General features: G+C 55.5%; 1 protein-coding gene across 1 annotated transcript in view; it reads left to right on the forward strand.

The window, feature by feature from the left end:
- RECQL4 (RecQ like helicase 4) overlaps positions 1-21989 on the forward strand; it is a 55462-nt gene that overhangs the window by 18456 nt on the left and 15017 nt on the right. Inside the window, exons 15-21 of the mRNA XM_085219987.1 lie at positions 2712-2894; positions 6987-7131; positions 11012-11292; positions 13570-13707; positions 15818-16055; positions 17678-17807; positions 21685-21860. Of these exons, the coding sequence (XP_085076113.1) occupies positions 2712-2894; positions 6987-7131; positions 11012-11292; positions 13570-13707; positions 15818-16055; positions 17678-17807; positions 21685-21860 (1291 nt within the window). The remainder of the gene's footprint in view (positions 1-2711; positions 2895-6986; positions 7132-11011; positions 11293-13569; positions 13708-15817; positions 16056-17677; positions 17808-21684; positions 21861-21989) is intronic.

Raw genomic sequence — 21989 nt, forward strand, 5'->3', positions numbered from 1 at the left:
TCCTCCTCTTCTCGCTGTCGTCCTCCTCGTCCTCCTCCTCTTTTCACGGTCCTCCTCCTCCTCCTCCGTCTCCTCCTCCTCCTCCTCCTCTTTTTGCTGTCCTCCTCCTCCTCCTCCTCCTCTTTTCGCTGTCCTCCTCTTTCTCCCTGTTCCTCCTCCTCCCCTCTTTTCGCTGTCCTCCTCCTCCTCTTTTCGCTGTCCTCCTCCTCCTCTTCTTCGCTGTCCTCCCACCCTCCTCCTCCTCTTCTCGCTGTCCTCCCCACTCCTCCTCCTCCTCTCTCTTCTCGCTGTCCTCCTTCCTCCTCCTCCTCTTCTCGCTGTCCTCCTCCTCCTCTCTCGCTGTCCTCCTCCTCTTCTCGCTGTCCCCTCCTCCTCCTCCTCCTCTCTCCTCCTGTCCTCCTCTCCTCCTCTTCTCGCTGTCCTCCTCCTCCTCTTCTCGCTGTCCCTCCTCTCCTCCTCTCTCTCGCTGTCCCTCCTCCTCCTCCTCCTCCTCTTCTCGCTGTCCTCCTCCTCCTCCTCCTCCTCTTCTCGCTGTCCTCCTCCTCCTCCTCCTCCTCTCCTCCTCTTCTCGCTGTCCTCCTCCTCCTCCTCCTCTTTTCGCTGTCCTCCTCCTCCTCCTCCTCCTCCTCCTCTCTCGCGCTGTCCTCCTCCTCCTCCTCCTCTTCTCGCTGTCCTCCTCCTCCTCCTCCTCTCCTCCTCTTCTCGCTGTCCTCCTCCTCCTCTTCTCCTGTCCTCCTCCTCTCTCTCGCTGTCCTCCTCCTCCTCTTCTCGCTGTCCTCCTCCTCCTTCTCTCTCGCTGTCCTCCTCCTCTCTTCTCGCTGTCCTCCTCCTCTTCTCGTCCTGTCCTCCTCCTCCTCTTCTCGCTGTCCTCCTCCTCTTCTCGCTGTCCTCCTCCTCCTCCTCCTCCTCCTCCTCTTCTCGCTGTCCTCCTCCTCCTCCTCCTTCTCCTCCTCTCCTCGCTGTCCTCCTCCTCCTCCTCTTCTCGCTGTCCTCCTCCTCCCTCCTCCTCCTCCTCCTCCTCTTCTCCCTGTTCCTCCTCCTCCTCCTCCTCCTCCTCCTCCTCTTCTCGCTGTCCTCCTCCTCCTCCTCCTCTTCTCGCTGTCCTCCTCCTCCTCTTCTCGCTGTCCTCCTCCTCCTCTTCTCGCTGTCCTCCTCCTCCTCTTCTCGCTGTCCTCCTCCTCCTCTTCTCGCTTCTCCTCCTCCTCCTCCTCTCCTCTTCTCGCTGTCCTCCTCCTCCTCCTCCTTCCTCCTCCTCTTCTCGCTGTCCTCCTCCTCCTCCTCCTCCTCTTTTCGCTGTCCTCCTCCTCCTCCTCCTTCCTCCTCCTCTTCTCGCTGTCCTCCTCCTCCTCCTCCTCCTCCTCCTCCTCCTCTTTTCGCTGTCCTCCTCCTCCTCCTCCTCCTCCTCCTCTCTCTCGCTGTCCTCCTCCTCCTCTTCTCGCTGTCCTCCTCCTCCTCTTCTCCCTGTCCTCCTCCTCCTCTTCTCGCTGTCCTCCTCCTCCTCTTCTCGCTCTCCTCCTCCTCCTCCTCTTCTCGCTGTCCTCCTCCTCCTCCTCTTCTCGCTGTCCTCCTCCTCCTCCTCCTCCTTTCTCGCTCTCCTCCTCCTCCTCCTCCTCCTCCTTCTCGCTGTCCTCCTCCTCCTCCTCCTCCTCCTCCTCTTCTCGCTGTCCTCCTCCTCCTCCTCTTCTCTCTCTCCTCCTCCTCCTCCTCTTCTCGCTGTCCTCCTCCTCCTCCTCTTCTCGCTGTCCTCCTCCCCCTCCTCTCTTCGCTGTCCTCCTCCTCCTCCTCCTCTTTTCGCTGTCCTCCTCCTCCTCCTCCTCTTTTCGCTGTCCTCCTCCTCTTCCTCCTCCTCTTCTCACTGTCGTCCTCCTCTCTTCTTACTGCCATCCTCCTCCTCCTCCTCCTCTTCTCACTTTCATCCTCTTCGTCCTCCTCCTCTTCTCACCATCATCCTCTTCATCCTCCTCATCCTCCTTTTCATTGTCATCCTCCTCTTCACACCATCTTCCTCATCCTCATCCTCTTCTCACCGTCATCCTCATCCTCTTCTCACCATCATCCTCATCCTCTTCTCTACATCATCCTCATCCTCTTCTCACCGTCTTCCTCATCCTCCTGCTCTCACCTTCCTCCTCGCCTTCCTCCTCCATCTTCCCCTTCATCCTCCTTGCCTTCCTCCTCCTCATCTTCTTTTCACCATCTTCCTCTACGTCTTCCTCCTCCTCCTCTCGCCATCTTCCTTGTCCTCCCCTTGCTGTCTGCCTCCTCTCCTCCTCCTCTCGCTATCGTCCTCCTCCTCCTTTCACTGTCTTCCTCCTTGCCCTCCTCCTCCTCTTGTCCTCATCTCGTCCTCCTCCTCTGCTCCTCCTGTTGTTGTTGTCCTCTCCTCCTTCTCTCCCTTTCTTCCTCTTCTTCCTCCTCTCATCCTCCTCCTCCTCCTCTTGCCATCTTCCTCCTCATCCTCCTCCTCCTCTCACTGTCTTCCTCCCTGCCCTCCTCCTTGTCTCGTCCTCATCTCATCCTCCTCCTCCTCTGCTTCTCCTGTCATCATCCTCCTCCCCTCCACCTCCTCCTCCTCCTCGTGCTGTCTTCTTCCTCATCCTCCTCTTGCTATCACCCTCCTCCTCCTCTCAGCACCTTCCTCCTCTTCTTGTCCTCCTCATCCTCCACTTGCTGCCATCCCCCCCATCCCTGATGTCCCCATTCTCCCTCAGGTTCTCCGGGACCGTTTGGGCGTCCGCTGTTTCCTGGCTCTGACGGCCACAGCCACGGTGGCGACGGCGCGGGACGTGGCGGCGCAGCTCGGCATCCCGCAGCAGGACGGCATCGCCGTGCGCAGCGCCGCCGTGCCGCACAACCTGCGGCTCTCCGTGTCTGTGGAGCGGGACCGGGACCGGGTGGGGATGGGGATGGGGACCGGGTGGGGATGGGGGTGGGGAACGGGTGGGGATGGGGTGGAGATGGGGAACCAGGTAGAGATGGGGTGCGGATGGGTGTGGGGATGGGGAATGGGTAGGGGTGGGATGGGGAACAGGTAGGGATGGGGTAGAGAATAGGTAGGGATGGGGTGGAGATGGGGAACGGGTGGGAATGGAGATGGGGAACAGGGCAGGGATGGGTGGGGATGAAGGTGGAGAACAGGTAGGGATGGGGTGGGGATGGGGAACGGGTGGGGATGGGTTGGGGGATGGGGTGGAGAACAGGTAGGGATGGGGTGGGGATGGAAAATGGGTAGGGATGGGGTGGAGATGGGGAACGGGTGGGGATGGGGGTGGGAAATGGGTGGGGATGGGGTGGAGATGGGGAACCAGGTAGAGATGTGGTGGGGATGGGTGTGGGGATGAGGAATGGGTAGGGGCGGGATGGGGAACAGGTAGGGATGGGGTAGGGAAGGAATGGGTAGGGATGGGGTGGAGATGAGGGGGAACGGGTGGGAATGGGAGTGGGAAACAGAGTAGGGATGGGGAACGGGTAGGGATGGGTGGGGATGGGGGTGGAAAACAGGTAGGGATGGGGTGGGGATGGGGAACGGGTGGGGATGGGGAATGGGTGGGGGTGGGGAACAGGTAGAGATGTGGTGGGGGTGGGGGTGGGTATGGGGAATGGGTAGGGGTGGGGTAAGGAATAGGTAGGGATGGGGTGGAGATGGGGAACGGATAGGGATGGGGTGGGAATGGGTGTGCGGATGGGGAATGGGTAGGGGTGGGATGGGGAACAGGTAGAGATGAGGTAGGGAATAGGTAGGGATGGGGTGGAGATGGGGAACGGGTGGGAATGGGGGTGGGAAACAGAGTAGGGATGGGGAACGGGTAGGGATGGGTGGGGATGGGGGTGGGGAACAGGTGGGGATGGGGTGGGGGTGGGGAACAGGTGGGGATGGGGAATGGGTGGGGATGGGGTAGGGGACAGGGATGGGGAACAGGTAGAGATGTGGTGGGGATGGGTGTGGGTATGGGGAACGGGTAGGGGTGGGATGGGGAACGGGTAGGGATGGGATGGGGAACGGGTGGGGATGGAGATGGGGAACAGGGCAGGGATGGGTGGGGATGAAGGTGGAGAACAGGTAGGGATGGGGTGGGGATGGGGAACGGGTGGGGATGGGGATGAGGAACAGGGCAGGGATGGGTGGGGATGAGGGTGGAGAACAGGTAGGGATGGGGTGGGGATGGAAAATGGGTAGGGATGGGGTGGAGATGGGGAACGGGTGGGGATGGGGGTGGGAAATGGGTGGGGATGGGGTGGAGATGGGGAACCAGGTAGAGATGGGGTGCGGAGGCAGGTGGGGATGGGGAATGGGTAGGGGTGGGATGGGGTGGAGATGGGGAACGGGTGGGAATAGGGGTGGGAAACAGGTGGGAATGGGGGTGGGAAACAGAGTAGGGATGGGGAACGGGTAGGGATGGGTGGGGATGGGGGTGGAGAACAGGTAGGGATGGGGTGGGGGTGGGGAATGGGTGGGGGTGGGGAACGGGTGGGAATGGGTGTGGGGTAGAGGACAGGGATGGGGAACAGGTAGAGATGTGGTGGGGATGGGTGTGGGATGAGGAATGGGTAGGGGCAGGATGGGGAACAGGTAGGGATGGGGTAGGGAAGGAATGGGTAGGGATGGGGTGGAGATGAGGGGGAACGGGTGGGAATGGGAGTGGGAAACAGAGTAGGGATGGGGAACGGGTAGGGATGGGTGGGGATGGGGGTGGAGAACAGGTAGGGATGGGGTGGAGATGGGGAACGGGTGGGGATGGGGAATGGGTGGGGATGGGGAACAGGTAGAAGTGTGGTGGGGGTGGGTGTGGGTATGGGGAATGGGTAGGGGCGGGGTAAGGAATAGGTAGGGATGGGGTGGAGATGGGGAACGGATAGGGATGGGGTGGGAATGGGTGTGCGGATGGGGAATGGGTAAGGGTGGGATGGGGAACAGGTAGAGATGAGGTAGGGAATAGGTAGGGATGGGGTGGAGATGGGGAACGGGTGGGAATGGGTGTGGGAAACAGAGTAGGGATGGGGAACGGGTAGGGATGGGGTGGAGAACAGGTAGGAATGGGGTGGGGATGGGGAACGGGTGGGGATGGGGAATGGGTGGGGATGGGGTAGGGGACAGGGATGGGGAACAGGTAGAGATGAGGTAGGGAATAGGTAGGGATGGGGTGGAGATGGGGGGGAACGGGTGGGAATGGGAGTGGGAAACAGTAGGGATGGGGAACGGGTAGGGATGGGTGGGGATGGGGGTGGAGAACAGGTAGGGGTGGGGGTGGGAACAGGTGGGGATGGGGAATGGGTGGGGATGGGGTAGGGGACAGGGATGGGGAACAGGTAGAGATGTGGTGGGGATGGGTGTGGGTATGGGGAACGGGTAGGGGTGGGATGGGGAACGGGTAGGGGTGGGATGGGGAACGGGTGGGGATGGAGATGGGGAACAGGGCAGGGATGGGTGGGGATGAAGGTGGAGAACAGGTAGGGATGGGGTGGGGATGGGGAACGGGTGGGGATGGAGATGAGGAACAGGGCAGGGATGGGTGGGGATGAGGGTGGAGAACAGGTAGGGATGGGGTGGGGATGGGGAACGGGTGGGGATGGGGATGAGGAACAGGGCAGGGATGGGTGGGGATGAGGGTGGAGAACAGGTAGGGATGGGGTGGGGATGGGGAACGGGTGGGGATGGGTTGGGGGGGGATGGGGTGGAGAACAGGTAGGGATGGGGTGGGGATGGAAAATGGGTAGGAATGGGGTGGAGATGGGGAATGGGTGGGAATGGGGTCGGGGACGGGGGTGGGGATAGGTTGGGAATGGAGTAGGGTTGAGGTGGGGATGGGGTGGGGATGGAGTAGGAATGAGGATGGGGAATGGGTGAATATGGGGTAGGGGATGAGGGTGGAAAATGGGTAGGGGTCAGGTGGGGATGGAGAACGGATGGGGATGGGGAATGGGTGGGAATGGGGTAGGGAATGGGTAGAGATAAGGTAGGGATGGTGTGGGGATGGAGCAGGGATGGGGTGAGGGTGGGGTGGGGATGGGGAATGGGTGAGAATGGGGTAGGGGATGGGGAACGGGTGGGGGTGGGGTGTGGGACGGGGGTGGAAAATGGGTAGGGATGGGATGGGTATGGGGAACAGTAGGGGTGGGGATGGGGTAGAAATGGGGTGGGGGTGGGGAATGGGTAGGGATGGGATGGGGGATGGCGAGGGACAGGATGAGATCACAGAATCGTAGGGGTTGGAGGGACATCCAGAGATCATCGAGTCCAACCCCCCCTGGGATGGGGACCAGATAGTGATGGGATGGGGACGGAGATGGAGACAGGGACCAGGCAGGGACAGGATGGGAGTGGGGAGGAAGACTGGATATGGATGGGACAGGGATGGGGAATGAGTGAGGACTGGGAATGGGTATGGGGAATGGGAAAGGTGGGATGGGGATGATGGGGATGGTGACCAAGTAAGGAGGGAATTGGAATGGGGCTGGGGACCAGAGAGGGATGGGATAGGAATGGTGACCAGGTAGGGACAGGACGGGGATGGGGTGCAGGCAGGGACCAGGTGGGAGTAGGGCCAGAGATGGGGTGGAGATGGGAAGAGAGACCAGGTAGGGATGGGATGGGGACTGGTAGGGATGGGAACAGGGTAGGGACGGGATGGGGAGAGGGAAGGCATGTGGACCTGAGCACCGGAATGGGGATTGGGAAGGGACTGGGGAGGGATGGGGACGGTGACATCTCTGGGTACCGGCGTAGGGATCAGGTAGAGAGGGGAACAGCAGTGATTAGGGGTGAGGATTGGTGTTGTGTGCTGACAGAACAGCGGATCCTGCAAACCTCCCCTCCAAAATCTCACTCTGGTGTGGTGGGAAGGCACAGACCCACTTCATGCAATCAGATCCCACGCGGAGATCCCCAGAGCGCACAGATCAACGCTGGGGCTCTGTGCTCAGAGCCCAGGCACTTCGGTTGTGTTTTTTACTTAGCTCCTAACATCGGTGCCCTCGTTTACCCGCAGGCTCTCGTTAACCTGCTGCGCAGCGAGCGCTACGCCGCGCTCCGCTCCATCATCGTGTACTGCACGCGTCGGGAGGACACGGCCCGCGTCGCCGCGCTGCTCCGCACCTGTCTGCAGGACGAGCTGCTCACCAACACCACGCCAGGTATGGAGCAGGCCTGGAGCAACAGCGGAGGGCCCCGGTGCCCAGGAAGGCCAACAGTAGCCAGTGGTGGGCCCTGGTAGCCAAGAGGCTTACGATGAGTCAGTAGCGTGTGTTTTGGTGGCCAAGAAGGCCAACGGTGGCCGACAGGTTGGCTGTGTGTCTCTGTGGTGTGTTTTGGTGGCCCAGAAGGCCAACGGTAGCCAAGAGGTTCCCTGTGAGTCTCCATTCTGTGTTATGGTGGCCAAGAAGGCTGACGGTGGCCAAGAGGTTGGCTGTCAGTCAGTAGTGTCCCTTCCAAGTCCCCAACAACCCCGATGGTGGCCAACAGTGAACCCAGGTGGCCAAGAGCTTCACTGTGAGTCTCTACTGTTTGTTTTGGTGGCTAAGAAGGCCAACAGTGGCCAACAGATTCCCTGTGAGCCACTAGTGTCCCTTCCCCTCCTCAAGAAGGCCAACAGTGGCCAACAGGGAACCCAGGGGGCCAAGAGGTTCCCTGTGAGTCTCCATTCTGTGTTTCAGTGGCCAAGAAGGCCTACCATGGCCAACAGGTTGGCTGTCAGTCAGTAGTGTCTTTTCCAAGTCCCCAAAAAGCCCAGTGGTGGCCAACAATGTGCCCAGGTGGTCAAGAAGGCCAACGGTAGCCAAGAGGTTTCCCTGAGAGTCTCCATTCTGTGTTTTGGTGGCCAAGAAGGCTGACGGTGGCCAAGAGGTTGGCTGTCAGTCAGTAGTGTCTCTTCCCAGTCCCCAAGAAGGCCAACGGTTGCCAACAGTGAACCCAGGTGGCCAAGAGATTCCCTTTGAGTCTCTATTGTGTGTTTGGTGGCCAAGAAGGCCAACAGTGGCCAACAGATTGGCTGTGAGTCCCCAACAAGCCCAATGGTGGCCAACGATGTGCCCAGATGGTCTAGAAGGCCAATGGTAGCCAAGAGGTTCACTGAGAGTCTCCATTTTGTGTTATGGTGGCCAAGAAGGCTGACGGTGGCCAACAGGTTGGCTGTCAGTCAGTAGTGTCTTTTCCAAGTCCTCAACAAGCCCAATGGTGGCCAACGATGTGCCCAGGTGGTCAAGAAGGCCAACGGTAGCCAAGAGGTTCCCTGTGAGTCTCCATTCTGTGTTTTGGTGGCCACAAAGCTGACTGTCAGTCAGTAGTGTCCCTTCCCAGTACCCAAGAAGGCCAACGGTTGCCAACAGTGAACCCAGGTGACCAAGAGATTCCCTTTGAGTCTCTATTGTGTGTTTGGTCGCCAAGAAGGCCAACAGTGGCCAGCAGGTTGGCTCTGAGTCCCCAACAAGCCCAATGGTGGCCAACGATGTGCCCAGGTGGTCAGGAAGGCCAGCGGTAGCCAAGAGGTTCCCTGAGAGTCTCCATTCTGTGTTTTGGTGGCCAAGGAGGCTGACGGTGGCCAAGAGGTTGGCTGTCAGTCAGTAGTGTCCCTTCCAAGTCCCCAAGAATCCCGATGGTGGCTAACAGTGAACCCAGGTGGCCAAGAGCTTCACTGTCAGTCTCTACTGTTTGTTTTAGTGGCTAAGAAGGCCAGCGGTGGCCAACAGGTTCCCTGTGAGCCACTAGTGTCCCTTCCCAGTCCCCAAGAAGGCCAACAGTGGCCAACAGGTTCCCTGTGAGCCACTAGTGTCCCTTCCCAGTCCCCAAGAAGGCCAACAGTGGCCAACAGTGAACCCAGGTGGCCAAGAGGTTCCCTGTGAGTCTCCATTCTGTGTTTCAGTGGCCAAGAAGGCCAACAGTGGCCAACAGGTTGGCTGTCAGTCAGTAGTGTCTTTTCCAAGTCCCCAAAAAGCCCAGTGGTGGCCAACAATGTGCCCAGGTGGTCAAGAAGGCCAACGGTAGCCAAGAGGTTCCCTGTGAGTCTCCATTCTGTGTTTTGGTGGCCACAAAGCTGACTGTCAGTCAGTAGTGTCCCTTCCCAGTCCCCAAGAACCCCGATGGTGGCTAACAGTGAACCCAGGTGGCCAAGAGATTCCCTTTGAGTCTCTATTGTGTGTTTTGGTGGCCAAGAAGTCCAACAATGGCCAACAGGTTGGCTCTGAGTCCCCAACAAGCCCAGTGGTGGCCAGCGATGTGCCCAGGTGGTCAAGAAGGCCAACGGTAGCCAAGAGGTTCCCTGAGAGTCTCTATTTTGTTTTTTGGTGGCCAAGAAGGCTGACGGTGGCCAAGAGGTTGGCTGTCAGTCAGTAGTGTCCCTTCCCAGTCCCCAAGAATCCCGATGGTGGCTAACAGAGAACCCAGGTGGCCAAGAGCTTCACTGTGAGTCTCTACTGTTTGTTTTGGTGGCTAAGAAGGCCAACAGTGGCCAACAGATTCCCTGTGAGCCACTAGTGTCCCTTCCCCTCCTCAAGAAGGCCAACAGTGGCCAACAGTGAACCCAGGTGGCCAAGAGGTTCCCTGTGTGTCTCTGTTTTGTGTTTCGGTGGCCAAGAAGGCCAAAGGTGGCCAAGAGGTTGGCTGTCAGTCAGTAGTGTCTTTTCCAAGTCCCCAAAAAGCCCAGTGGTGGCCAACGATGTGCCCAGGTGGTCAAGAAGGCCAACGGTAGCCAAGAGGTTCCCTGTGAGTCTCCATTCTGTGTTTTGGTGGCCACAAAGCTGACTGTCAGTCAGTAGTGTCCCTTCACAGTCCCCAAGAAGGCCAATGGTTGCCAACAGTGAACCCAGGTGGCCAAGAGATTCCCTTTGAGTCTCTATTGTGTGTTTGGTGGCCAAGAAGGCCAACAGTGGCCAACAGGTTGGCTCTGAGTCCCCAACAAGCCCAATGGTGGCCAACGATGTGCCCAGGTGGTCAGAAAGGCCAACGGTAGCCAAGAGGTTCCCTGAGAGTCTCCATTCTGTGTTTTGGTGGCCAAGGAGGCTGACGGTGGCCAAGAGGTTGGCTGTCAGTCAGTAGTGTCCCTTCCAAGTCCCCAAGAACCCCGATGGTGGCTAACAGTGAACCCAGGTGGCCAAGAGCTTCACTGGGAGTCTCTATTGTTTGTTTTGGTGGCTAAGAAGGCCAACAGTGGCCAACAGGTTCCCTGTGAGCCACTAGTGTCCCTTCCCCTCCTCAAGAAGGCCAACAGTGGCCAACAGTGAACCCAGGTGGCCAAGAGATTCCCTGTGAGTCTCTATTGTGTGTTTGGTGGCCAAGAAGGCCAATAGTGGCCAACAGGTTGGCTGTCAGTCAGTAGTGTCTTTTCCAAGTCCCCAAAAAGCCTAGTGGTGGCCAACAATGTGCCCAGGTGGTCAAGAAGGCCAACGGTAGCCAAGAGGTTCCCTGAGAGTCTCCATTCTGTGTTTTGGTGGCCACAAAGCTGACTGTCAGTCAGTAGTGTCCCTTCACAGTCCCCAAGAAGGCCAACGGTTGCCAACAGTGACCCCAGGTGGCCAAGAGATTCCCTTTGAGTCTCTATTTTGTGTTTGGTGGCCAAGAAGGCCAACAGTGGCCAGCAGGTTGGCTCTGAGTCCCCAACAAGCCCAATGGTGGCCAACAATGTGCCCAGGTGGTCAAGAAGGCCAGCGGTAGCCAAGAGGTTCCCTGAGAGTCTCCATTCTGTGTTTTGGTGGCCAAGAAGGCTGACGGTGGCCAAGAGGTTGGCTGTCAGTCAGTAGTGTCCCTTCCAAGTCCCCAAGAACCCCGATGGTGGCCAACAGTGAACCCAGGTGGCCAAGAGCTTCACTGTGAGTCTCTATTGTTTGTTTTGGTGGCCAAGAAGGCCAATGGAGACCAACAGGTTGGCTGTGAGTCCCCAGAAGCCCAGTGGTGGCCAACGATGTGCCCAGATGGTCCAGAAGGCCAACGGTAGCCAAGAGGTTTCCCTGTGATTCTCCATTCTGTGTTTTGGTGGCCAAGAAGGCCGACGGCGGCCATCAGCCTTTCCTCTTTCCCTCATAGGACCCAAGAGCAGCCGCCGCCTCCAACCCGACGCGATTGCAGCGGCGTACCACGCCGGGCTGTCGTCGGCCGAGCGGCGCCGCGTTCAATCAGCCTTCATGCGCGGCCGCCTCCGCGTGGTTGTGGCCACGGTGGCTTTTGGGATGGGTTTGGATAAGGCAGACGTTCGTGCCGTGCTGCACTACAACATGCCCAGGAATTTCGAGAGTTACGTGCAGGAGATCGGCCGAGCCGGGAGGGATGGAGAGCCGGCCTGGTGTCACCTCTTCCTGGACCCCGAGGTGGGGGTTTGTGGGGGGTGTTGGGGGTGGGGGCTGCCCTAAAATTGTTTTGTTTTTTTTTCTAATTCTAAATCCGGTGGTTGGGGTTGGGGGGTGATTTGGGGTGATGCAGAGAACCCTAAAAAGTGTTGGGGGTGGTTTGGGATGACACAGGGAGTCCTAAAAGGTGTTGAGGACGATTTGGGGTGACGTGGGGAGTCCTGAAAGGTTTTGGTTCATCTTTGGGGTAACACAAGGAATCCCAAAAGGTGTTGAGAATGATTTGGGGTGATATAGGAAGTCCTAAAAGGCATTGGGAGGTCTTTGGGGTGACAGAGAGAGTCCTAAAAGGCATCAAGGACGATTTGGGGTGACACTGTGAACCCTAAAAAGTTTTGGGGCTGATTTGGAGTGTCAGTGAGAACCCTAAAATGTGTTGAGGATGATTTGGGGTGACACTGAGAACCCTAAAAGTTGTTGGGGGTGATTTGTGGTGACACAGGGAGTCCTGAAAGGTTTTGGGATATCTTTGGGGTGACGCAAGGAATCCCAAAGCGTGTTGAGGACAATTTGGGGTGACACAGGGAGTCCTGAAAGGTGCTGGGAGGTCTTTGGGATGACACAAGTAATCCTAAAAGGTGCTGGGGACGATTTGGGGTGACACAGGAAGTCCTAAAAGGTGTTGGTGGGTATTTGGGGTGATGCAGAAAGTCCTAAAATACATTAGGGAATTTTTGTGGTGACAAAAGGAACCCTAAAAAGTGTTGGGGACAATTTGGGGTGACACAAAGTATCCTAAAGGGCGTTTGGAGATCTCTGGGGTAACACGAGGAACCCTAAAAGGTGTCAAGGACGATATGGGGTGACACTGAGAACCCTCAAAGGTGTTGGGAATGATTTGGGGTGACACAGGGAGTCCTAAAGATTTTTGGGACATCTTTGGGGTGACGCAAGGAATCCCAAGATGTGTTGAGGACAATTTGGGGTGATATAGGAAGTCCTAAAAGGCATTGGGAGGTCTTTGGGGTGACACAAATAATCCCAAAAGGTGTTGAGAATGATTTGGGGTGACATAGGGAGTCCTAAAAGGCATCAAGGACGATTTGGGGTGACACTGTGAACCCTAAAAGGTGTTGGGGATGATTTGGGGTGACATGGGAAGTCCTGAAAAGTTTTGGGACATCTTTGGGGTGACGCAAGGAATCCCAAAGCGTGTTGAAGACAATTTGGGGTGACACAGGGAGTCCTAAAAGGTTGTTGAGGGTGATTTGGGGTGACGCAGAGAGTTCTAAAAGATGCTGGGGGGTCTTTGGGGTGACACGGAGAGTCCTAAAAGGTACTGGGCCAATTTGGGATGACACAGGGGGTCCTAAAAGGCTTTGTGAGGTCTTTGGGGTGACGCTGGGAACCTTAAAAGGTGTCAGGGACAATTTGGGGTGACAGGAGGAGTCCTAAAAGATGCTGGGAGGTCTTTGGGGTGAAACAAGGAATCCTAAAAGGTGTTGGGGACGATTTGGAGTAACATGGGGCAGTCATAAAAGGCATTGGGAGATCTTTGGGGTGTCTCAAGGAACCCTAAAACTCATTGGTAAGTCACTGGGGAACCCTAATGAGAAATTGGACTATCAGGTGTGTCCTAAAAGGTGTCGGGTTTGATTTGAGGTGACACTGGGAACCCTAAAAGGTGTTGGAAGGTCTTTGGGGTGAGACAGGGAAAAAAACTAAAAGATGCTGAGGAGTCTTTAGGGAGCCATAAAACCCATTGGGGCATCTTTGGGGTGACCCAAGGAGTCCTAAAAGGTGCTGGGGGGGTTTTGGGGTGACACGGAGAGTCCTAAAAGGTACTGGGGACAATTTACGGTGACACAAGGAGTCCTAAAAGGCACTGGGAGGTCTTTGGGGTGACACTGGAAATCCTAAAAGGTGTTGGGAATGATTTGGGGTGACACAGGGAGTCCTAAAAGGTTTTGGGATATCTTTGGGGTGACACAAGAAATCCCAAAACGTGTTGAGGATGATTTGGGGTGACGCAAGGAGTCCTAAAAGGTGCTGGGAGGGTTTTGGGGTGACACGGAGAGTCGTAAAAGGTACTGGGGACAATTTAGGGTGACACAAGGAGTCCTAAAAGGCATTAGGAGGTCTTTGGGGTGACGTTGGGAACCCTAAAAGATGTTGAGGAGTCTTAGGGGAGTCCTAAAACCCAACAGGACGCATTTGGAGTGACACAGGGAACCCTAAAAGCCACCGGGGTGCCTTTGGGGACCCCTAAAAGGCATTGGGGTCCCCTCCCATCCACAGGGCTCCGACCGGCTCGAGCTGCGGCGCCACATCTTCGCCGACGCCGTGGACTTTTTCACCATCAAGAAATTGGTGCAGGCCACCTTCCCGCCCTGCAAATGCCAGGAGCTGCACCGGCGACGCCGTGCCCTCACCAGGGTGAGAAGGAGAGGAACTGGGGGGAAATGTTGGGGTTTTGGTGGTGTGGGTCAGTTGCGGGGGGTCTCATTGGGGTGGGGGTGGGATGGAGGGTTGGGGTGAACCCAAGGGTTGGCCAGTGGGCGCCCTCCTATGGCCATGGGTTGGAAGTGGCCATCCCATAATTCATTGGGCCTTCCTATGGCCATGGGTTGGAAGTGGCCATCCCATAATTCATCGGGCCCTCCTGTGGCCTTGGGTTGGAAGTAGCCATCCCATAATTCATTGGGCCCTCCTGTGGCCATGGGTTGGAAGTGGCCATCCCATAATTCATCGGGCCCTCCTATGGCCATGGGTTGGAATTGGCCATCCCATAATGCATTGTAGTTCAATGGCCATGAGTTGGAATTGGCTATCCCATAATTCATTGGGCCCTCCTATGGCCTTGGGTTGGAAGTGGCCATCCCATAATTCATTGGGCCCTCCTATGGCCTTGGGTTGGAATTGGCTATCCCATAATTCATTGTGCCTTCCTATGGCCATGAGTTGGAATTGGCTATCCCATAATGCATTGCAGCTCAGTGGCCATTGGTTGGAATTGGCCATCCCATAATTCATCATGTCCTCCTATGGCCATTGGTTGGGGTTGGCCATCCCATAATGCATTGCAACTCGGTGGCTATTGTTTGCAATGGGCCGTCCCATAATGCATTGCGGCTCAATGGCTGTTGGTTGGAATTGGCCATCCCATAAGCCATTGCAGCTCAATGGCCATTGCATTGAATTGGCCCTCCCATAATGCATTGTGGCTCAGTGGCCATAGGTTTAATAGGTCGTTCCATAATGCACTGGGCCTTCTTACAGCCATCGGTTGGAATTGGCCATCCCATAATGCATTGTGGCTGAATGGTCATTGCTTTAAATGGAACCTCCCATAATGCACTGCGTCTCAATGGCCATTGGGCTAAATGGACCTCCCATAATGCACTGCGGCTCAATGGCTATAAGTTTGAATGGGCCCTCCCATAATGCATTGTGGCTCAAAAGCCGTTGCTTTAAATGGGCCCTCCCATACTGCATTGCAGCTCAATGGCCGTTAGTTGGAACTGGCCATCCCATAATGCATTGCGGCTCAGAGCCATTGGTTTGATTGGGGCTCCCATAATGCATTGCAGCTCAATGGCTGTTGGTTGGAATTGGCCATCCCATAAGCCATTGCAGCGAATTGGCCCTCCCATAATGCATTGCAGCTCAGTGGCCATAGGTTTAATGGGCCGTTCCATAATGCATTGGGCCTTCCTACGGCCATCGATTGGAATTGGCCATCCCATAATGCATTGCGGCTCAGAGCCATTGGTTTGATTGGGGCTCCCATAATGCACTGTGGCTCAATGGCTATAAGTTTGAATGGGCCCTCCCATAATGCATTGCAGCTCAATGGCCGTTAGTTGGAATTGGCCATCCCATAAGCCATTGCAGCTCAGTGGCCATTGGTTGGAATTGGCCATCCCATAATTCATCATGTCCTCCTATGGCCATTGGTTGGGGTTGGCCATCCCATAATGCATTGCAACTCAGTGCCTATTGTTTGCAATGGGCCATCCCATAATGCATTGCGGCTCAATGGCTGTTGGTTGGAATTGGCCATCCCATAAGCCATTGCAGCTCAATGGCCATTGCATTGAATTGGCCCTCCCATAATGCATTGCGGCTCAGTGGCCATAGGTTTAATGGGCCGTTCCATAATGCATTGGGCCTTCCTATGGCCATCGGTTGGAATTGGCCATCCCATAAGCCATTGCGGCTCAATGGCCATTGCATTGAATTGGCCCTCCCATAATGCATTGCGGCTCAATGGCTGTTGGTTGGAATTGGCCATCCCATAAGCCATTGCAGCGAATTGGCCCTCCCATAATGCATTGCGGCTCAGTGGCCATAGGTTTAATGGGCCGTTCCATAATGCATTGGGCCTTCCTACGGCCATCGGTTGGAATTGGCCATCCCATAATGCATTGCGGCTCAGAGCCATTGGTTTGATTGGGGCTCCCATAATGCATTGCGGCTCAATGGCCAATGCTTTAAATGGGCCCTCCCATAATGCATTGCGGCTCAGCGGCGCTGTCCATGGTAGGGAGTGGAGGTGAGCGACAAGGAGATGGCCGCCATCAGGGTGGACGGCGACGGTGTGACGTCAGAGGGGGGCGATGATGTCATCAGGTCGGAGGGGGACGGCGACGGTGTGACGTCAGAGGGGGGCGATGACGTCACGGCGTCAGAACGGGGCGAGGAGCAGCAGCGGGTCTGCTATAAACATGAGCGGGCCATCAGCATTGAGAGCACCGTGCAGGACCTGGATGTGAGGGAGGAGGGTGAGTGGGAGTGGGGGGAAGGTTCTGGAAGGGGAATGGGAGTGGGAATAGGATGGGCAGGTCCTGGAAGGGGAGTGGGAGTGGGAATAGGATGGGCAGGTCCTGGAAGGGGAGTGGGAGTGGGAATGGGATGGGCAGGTCCTGGAAGGGGAGTGGGAGTGGGAATGGGATGGGCAGGTCCTGGAATGGGAATGGGATGGGCAGGTCCTGGAAGGGGAGTGGGAGTGGGAATGGGATGGGCAGGTCCTGGGAGTGGGAGTGGGAATGGGATGGGCAGGTCCTGGAAGGGGAGTGGGAGTGGGAATGGGATGGGCAGGTCCTGGAAGGGGAGTGGGAGTGGGAATGGGATGGGCAGGTCCTGGAAGGGGAGTGGGAGTGGGAATGGGATGGGCAGGTCCTGGAAGGGGAGTGGGAGTGGGAATGGGAATGGGATGGGCAGGTCATTGAAGGGGAAGGGGAATGGGATGAGCAGGTCCTGGAAGGGGAAAGGGAATGGGAAGGGCAAGTCCGGGAAGGGGAATGGGAGTGGGATGTGCAGGTCCCGGAAGGGGAAGGGGAGTGGGATGGGCAGGTCCTGGAAGGGGAAGGGGAATGGGATGGGCAGGTCCTGGAAGGGGAAGGGGAATGGGATGGGCAGGTCCTGGAAGGGGAAGGGGAATGGGAATGGGATGGGCAGGTCCTGGAAGGGGAGTGGGAGTGGGATGGGCAGTTCCTGGAAGGGGAAGGGGAATGGGAATGGGATGGGCAAGTCCTGGGAGGGGAAGGGGAATGGGAATGGGATGGGCAGGTCCTGGAAGGGGAAGGGGAAGGGGAATGGGAAGGGCAGGTCCTGGAAGGGGAATGGGAATGGGATGGGCAGGTCCTGGAAGGGGAATGGGAATAGGATGGGCAGGTCCTGGAAGGGGAATGGGAATAGGATGGGCAGGTCCTGGAAGGGGAATGGGAATGGGACGGGCAGGTCCTGGAAGGGGAATGGGAATGGGATGGGCAGGTCCTGGAAGGGGAAGGGGAATGGGAGTGGGATGGGCAGGTCCTGGAAAGGGAAGGGGAATGGGATGGGCAGGTCCTGGAAGGGGAATGGGAATGGGAATAGGATGGGCAGGTCCTGGAAGGGGAAGGGAAATGGGATGGGCAGGTCCTGGAAGGGGAATGGGAATGGGAATAGGATGGGCAGGTCCTGGACGGGGAAGGGGAATGGGAAGGGCAGGTCCTGGAAGGGGAATGGGAATGGATCAGGAGGTCTTGGAAGGGGAATGGGAATGGGACGGGAATGGAAAGTTCCTGGATGGGAACTGGGAATGGGATCGGGAGGTCCTGGAAGGGAAATGGGAGTGGGAAGGGCCTGGAAGGGAACTGGGAATGGGAGGTTCTGGAAGGAAATGGGAATGGGGTGGGAAGGTCCCAGAAGGGAAATGGGAGTGGGTTGGGTGGTCCCAAAATGGAACTGGGAATGGGGTCGGGAGGTCTTGAAAGTGAACTGGGAATGGGACTGGGGTATCCCAAAGGGAACTGGGAACGGGGTTAAGATGTCCCAGAATGGAGCTGGGAATGGGGTCGGGGTATCCCAGAAGTGGATTTGGGATTGGGATCGACACCTCCCGGCCCTCCCCCACCCCCTGCAGCCATCGAGACCCTGCTGTGTTACCTGGAGCTGCACCCACAGCGTTGGGTCGAGCTGCTGCCCCACACCTATGGGGTCTGCACCGTGCGCTGCTATGGGGGACCCCGAGAGCTCCGAGCTGCTGCGCAGAGGTGGGACGTAGGGGGGTGGGGGGCAATGGGGCGGGGGGGAGGGGAATGGGGACAAAATGGTGGCCATGGGGTGGAGGTGGTGGCAATGGGGACAAAATGGTGGCAATGGGGACAAAATGGTGGCCATGGGATGGAGGTGGTGGCCATGGGGACAAAATGGTGGCCATGGGGACAAAATGGTGGCCCTGGGATGGGGACAAAATGGTGGCAGTGGGGTGGAGGTGGTGGCAGTGGGGACAAAATGGTGGCAGTGGGGTGGAGGGGGTGGGAATGGAGACAAAATGGTGGCAATGGGGTGGGGATGGTGGGAACGGGGACAAAATGGTGGGACTGGGGTGGAGATGGTGGCAATGGGGTGGGGGTGATGGGAATGGGGACAAAATGGTGGCAGTAGGGTGGGGATGATGGGAATGGGGACAAAATGGTGGCAATGGGGTGGAGGTGGTGGCAATGGGGACAAAATGGTGGCAATGGGGACAAAATGGTGGCAGTGGGGTGGAGATGGTGGCAGTGGGGACAAAATGGTGGCCTTGGGGGTGAAATGTTGGCGTTGGGATGGAGTTGGTGGCACTGGGGACAAAACTGCTCCCATTCTGGGGATGCTGGGCCCATTTTGGGGGGTCTGATCCCATTTTGGAGGCTTCTGATCCCTTTTTTTGGGGGTTCTGATCCCGTTTTTGTTTTTCTGGTCCCTTTTGCGGGGTTCTGATCCCATTTTTGTGTTTCTGATCCCATTTTGGGATTTCTTTGCCCATTTTGGGGGCTTTTATCTCATTTTTATGCTTCTGATCCCGTTTTGGGGGGATTCTGATCCTATTTTGGTGCCTCTTATCCCATTTTGTGGCATTCTGATGCCATGTTTAGGGGCTTTCTCATTCCATTTTGGGGTCCTTCTGATCCCATTTTTGGGAATTCTGATCCCATTTTTGGGCTTTTGTTCCTGTTTTGGGGCATTCTGTTCCCATTTTTGGTGTTTCTGATCCCATTTTTGGGAATTCTGATCCCATTTTGTTGGGTTCTGATCCCATTTTTGGGAGTTCTGATCCCATTTTTGGGCTTTTATCCCTTTTTGGGTTTCTGATCCCATTTTGGGGCGTTCTGTTCCCATTTTTTGTTCTTCCGATCCCATTTTTTGTGCTATTGATCCCATTTTTTGAAGTTCTGATCCCATTTTTGGTTCTTCTGATCCCATTTTTGGGAGTTCTGATCGCATTTGTGGGCTTTTATCCCGTTTTTGGGTTTCTGATTCCATTTTTGGGGCATTCTGATCCCATTTTGGGACGTTTTGATCCCATTTTTGGTGCGTTCCGCTCCCATTTTGGTGTTTCTGCTCCCATTTTTGGTGTTTCTGCTCCCATTTTGGGGAGTTCTGATTGCATTTGTGGGCTTTCCGCTCCCATTTTTGGTGCGTTCCGCTCCCATTTTTGGTCTTTCTGCTCCCATTTTTGGTGTTTCTCCTCCCATTTTGGTGCATTCTGCTCCCGTTTTGGGGAGTTCTGATTGCATTTGTGGGTTTTCCGCTCCCATTTTTGGGTTTCTGATTCCATGTTGGGGGCGTTCTGCTCCCATTTTTGGTATTTCTGCTCCCATTTTTGGTATTTCTGCTCCCATTTTGGTGCGTTCCGCTCCCATTTTGGTGTTTCCACTCCCATTTTTGGTCTTTTCGCTCCCATTTTGGTGCGCTCTGCTCCCATTTTTGGTCTTTCCGCTCCCATTTTTGGTCTTTCCGCTCCCATTTTGGTGTGTTCTGCTCCCATTTTTGGTGTTTCTGCTCCCATTTTGGTGTTTCCGCTCTCATTTTGGTGCATTTCTGCTCTCATTTTGGTGCATTCTGCTCTCATTTTGGTGCATTCTGCTCTCATTTTGGTGCATTCTGCTCCCATTTTGGTATTTCTGCTCCCGTTTTGGGGAGTTCTGATCGCATTTGTGGGCTTTCCGCTCCCATTTTTGGGTTTCTGATTCCATGTTGGGGGCGTTCTGCTCCCATTTTTGCTATTTCTGCTCCTATATTTGGTGCTTCCGCTCCCATTTTTGGTGTTTCTGCTCCCATTTTGGTGCGTTCCGCTCCCATTTTTGGTGTTTCTTCTCCCATTTTTGGTGTTTCTTCTCCCATTTTGGTGCATTCCGCTCCCATTTTTGTGTTTCCGCTCCCATTTTGGTGTTTCCGCTCCCATTTTTGGTGTTTCTGCTCCCCTTTTTGGTGTTTCTGCTCCCCTTTTTGGTCTTTTCTCCGCTCTCATTTTGGTGCGTTCTGCTCCCATTTTGGTGCGTTCTGTTTGCATTTTTTTGTGTTTCGCTCCATTTTTGGTTTTCTGATTCCATGTTTGGTTTGTTCTGCTTCCATTTTTGCTTTTCTGGTTTTTTTGTGCTTTGCTCCATTTTTGGTTGTTTTTCTTTCATTTTTGGTTTTTCTCTCTCATTTTTTTTTGTCGTTCCGTTCATTTTTTGTTTTTTTTTTTTTCGTTTCTTTTTTTTTTTTTTTCCTTTTTTTTTGTGTTGTTTTTTTTTTTTTTTTTTTTGTTTTTTTTTATTTTTTTTTTGTTGTTTATTTTTTTTTTTTGTTTTTTTCATTTTTTGTTTTTCTTCTCCATTTTTTTTTTTTTTTTTTTTTTTGTTTTTTTTGCTCTCATTATTTGGGCTTTCTCGTTTCCCTTTTTGGTGCTTCTACTCCCATTTTTGGTGTTTCTGCTCCCATTTTGGTGGTTCCTCTCCCATTTTGGTGATTCCGCTCCCATTTTTGGTGTTTCCCCTCCCACTTTGGTGTTTCCGCTCCCATTTTTGGTGTTTCTGCTCCCATTTTGGTGCGTTCTGCTCCCATTTTTGGTCTTTCCGCTCCCATTTTGGTGCATTCTGCTCCCATTTTGGGGAGTTCTGATTGCATTTGTGGGCTTTCCGATCCTATTATTGGGTTTCTGATTCCATGTTAGGGGTGTTCTGCTCCCATTTTTGGTGTTTCTGCTCCCATTTTGTTGCATTCCGCCCCCATATTTGGTGCTTCTGCTCCCATTTTGGTGAATTCTGCCCCCATTTTGGTGTTTCCGCTCCCATTTTGGTGTTTCCGCTCCCATTTTGGTGTTTCCGCTCCCATTTTTGGTGTTTCCGCTCCATTTTTTGGTGTTTCCGCTCCCATTTTTGGTGTTTCTGCTCCCATTTTGGTGCGTTCCACCCCCATTTTTGGTGCGTTCCGCTCCCATTTTTGGTGCGTTCCGCTCCCATTTTGGTGTGTTCCGCTCCCATTTTTGGTGCGTTCCGCTCCCATTTTTGGTGTTTCCGCTCCCATTTTTGGTGTTTCCGCTCCCATTTTTGGTGCATTCCGCTCCCATTTTTGTTGCGTTCCGCTCCCATTTTTGGTGTGTTCCGCTCCCATTTTTGGTGTTTCCGCTCCCATTTTTGTTGCGTTCCGCTCCCATTTTTGTTGCGTTCCGCTCCCATTTTTGTTGCGTTCCGCTCCCATTTTTGGTGTTTCTGCTCCCATTTTTGCTGCGTTCCGCTCCCATTTTTGGTGTTTCTGCTCCCATTTTTTGGTGTTTCCACTCCCATTTTTGGTGTTTCCACTCCCATTTTTGGTGCGTTCCGCTCCCATTTTTGGTGCGTTCCGCTCTCATTTTGGTGCGTTCCGCTCTCATTTTGGTGCATTCCGCTCTCATTTTGGTGCGTTCCGCTCTCATTTTGGTGCGTTCCGCTCTCATTTTGGTGCGTTCCGCTCTCATTTTGGTGCGTTCTGCTCCCATTTTGGTGCGTTCCGCTCTCATTTTGGTGCATTCTGCTCCCATTTTTGGTGCGTTCCGCTCCCATTTTTGGGCTTTCCGCTCCCATTTTTGGGCTTTCCGATCCCCTTACAGCTATTGTGACCCCATTCCCGTCCCCCCCTTTGCAGCTGCCCCCCTCTGGCCGTGGCTTTGGCTCTCAGCCGCCTCTCAGCTGAACCCCCCTGCGACTCCTCGGCCCTTCGCTTCGACGTCGTCTCCCTCAGTGACTCCATGGGCTGGGAGCTTCCGCTGGTCAAAAGAGCTCTGAGACGGCTGCAGTGGGAGCAGCGCCCCGGGACAGCTGGTGGGTGACACCCGTGGGTGGCGGCGTTGGGTGACGCTGCTGGGTGGCTCAAATGGGTGACGGTGCTGAGTGACAACTTCGTGTGACCCAAATGGGTGACAGTGTTGGGTGGCAGCGTTGGGTGACGCT

The sequence above is a fragment of the Meleagris gallopavo genome, chromosome 3 (genome assembly GCF_905368555.1).
Source record: "Meleagris gallopavo chromosome 3, MGAL_WU_HG_1.1, whole genome shotgun sequence".
NCBI classification, from domain to species: domain Eukaryota; kingdom Metazoa; phylum Chordata; class Aves; order Galliformes; family Phasianidae; genus Meleagris; species Meleagris gallopavo.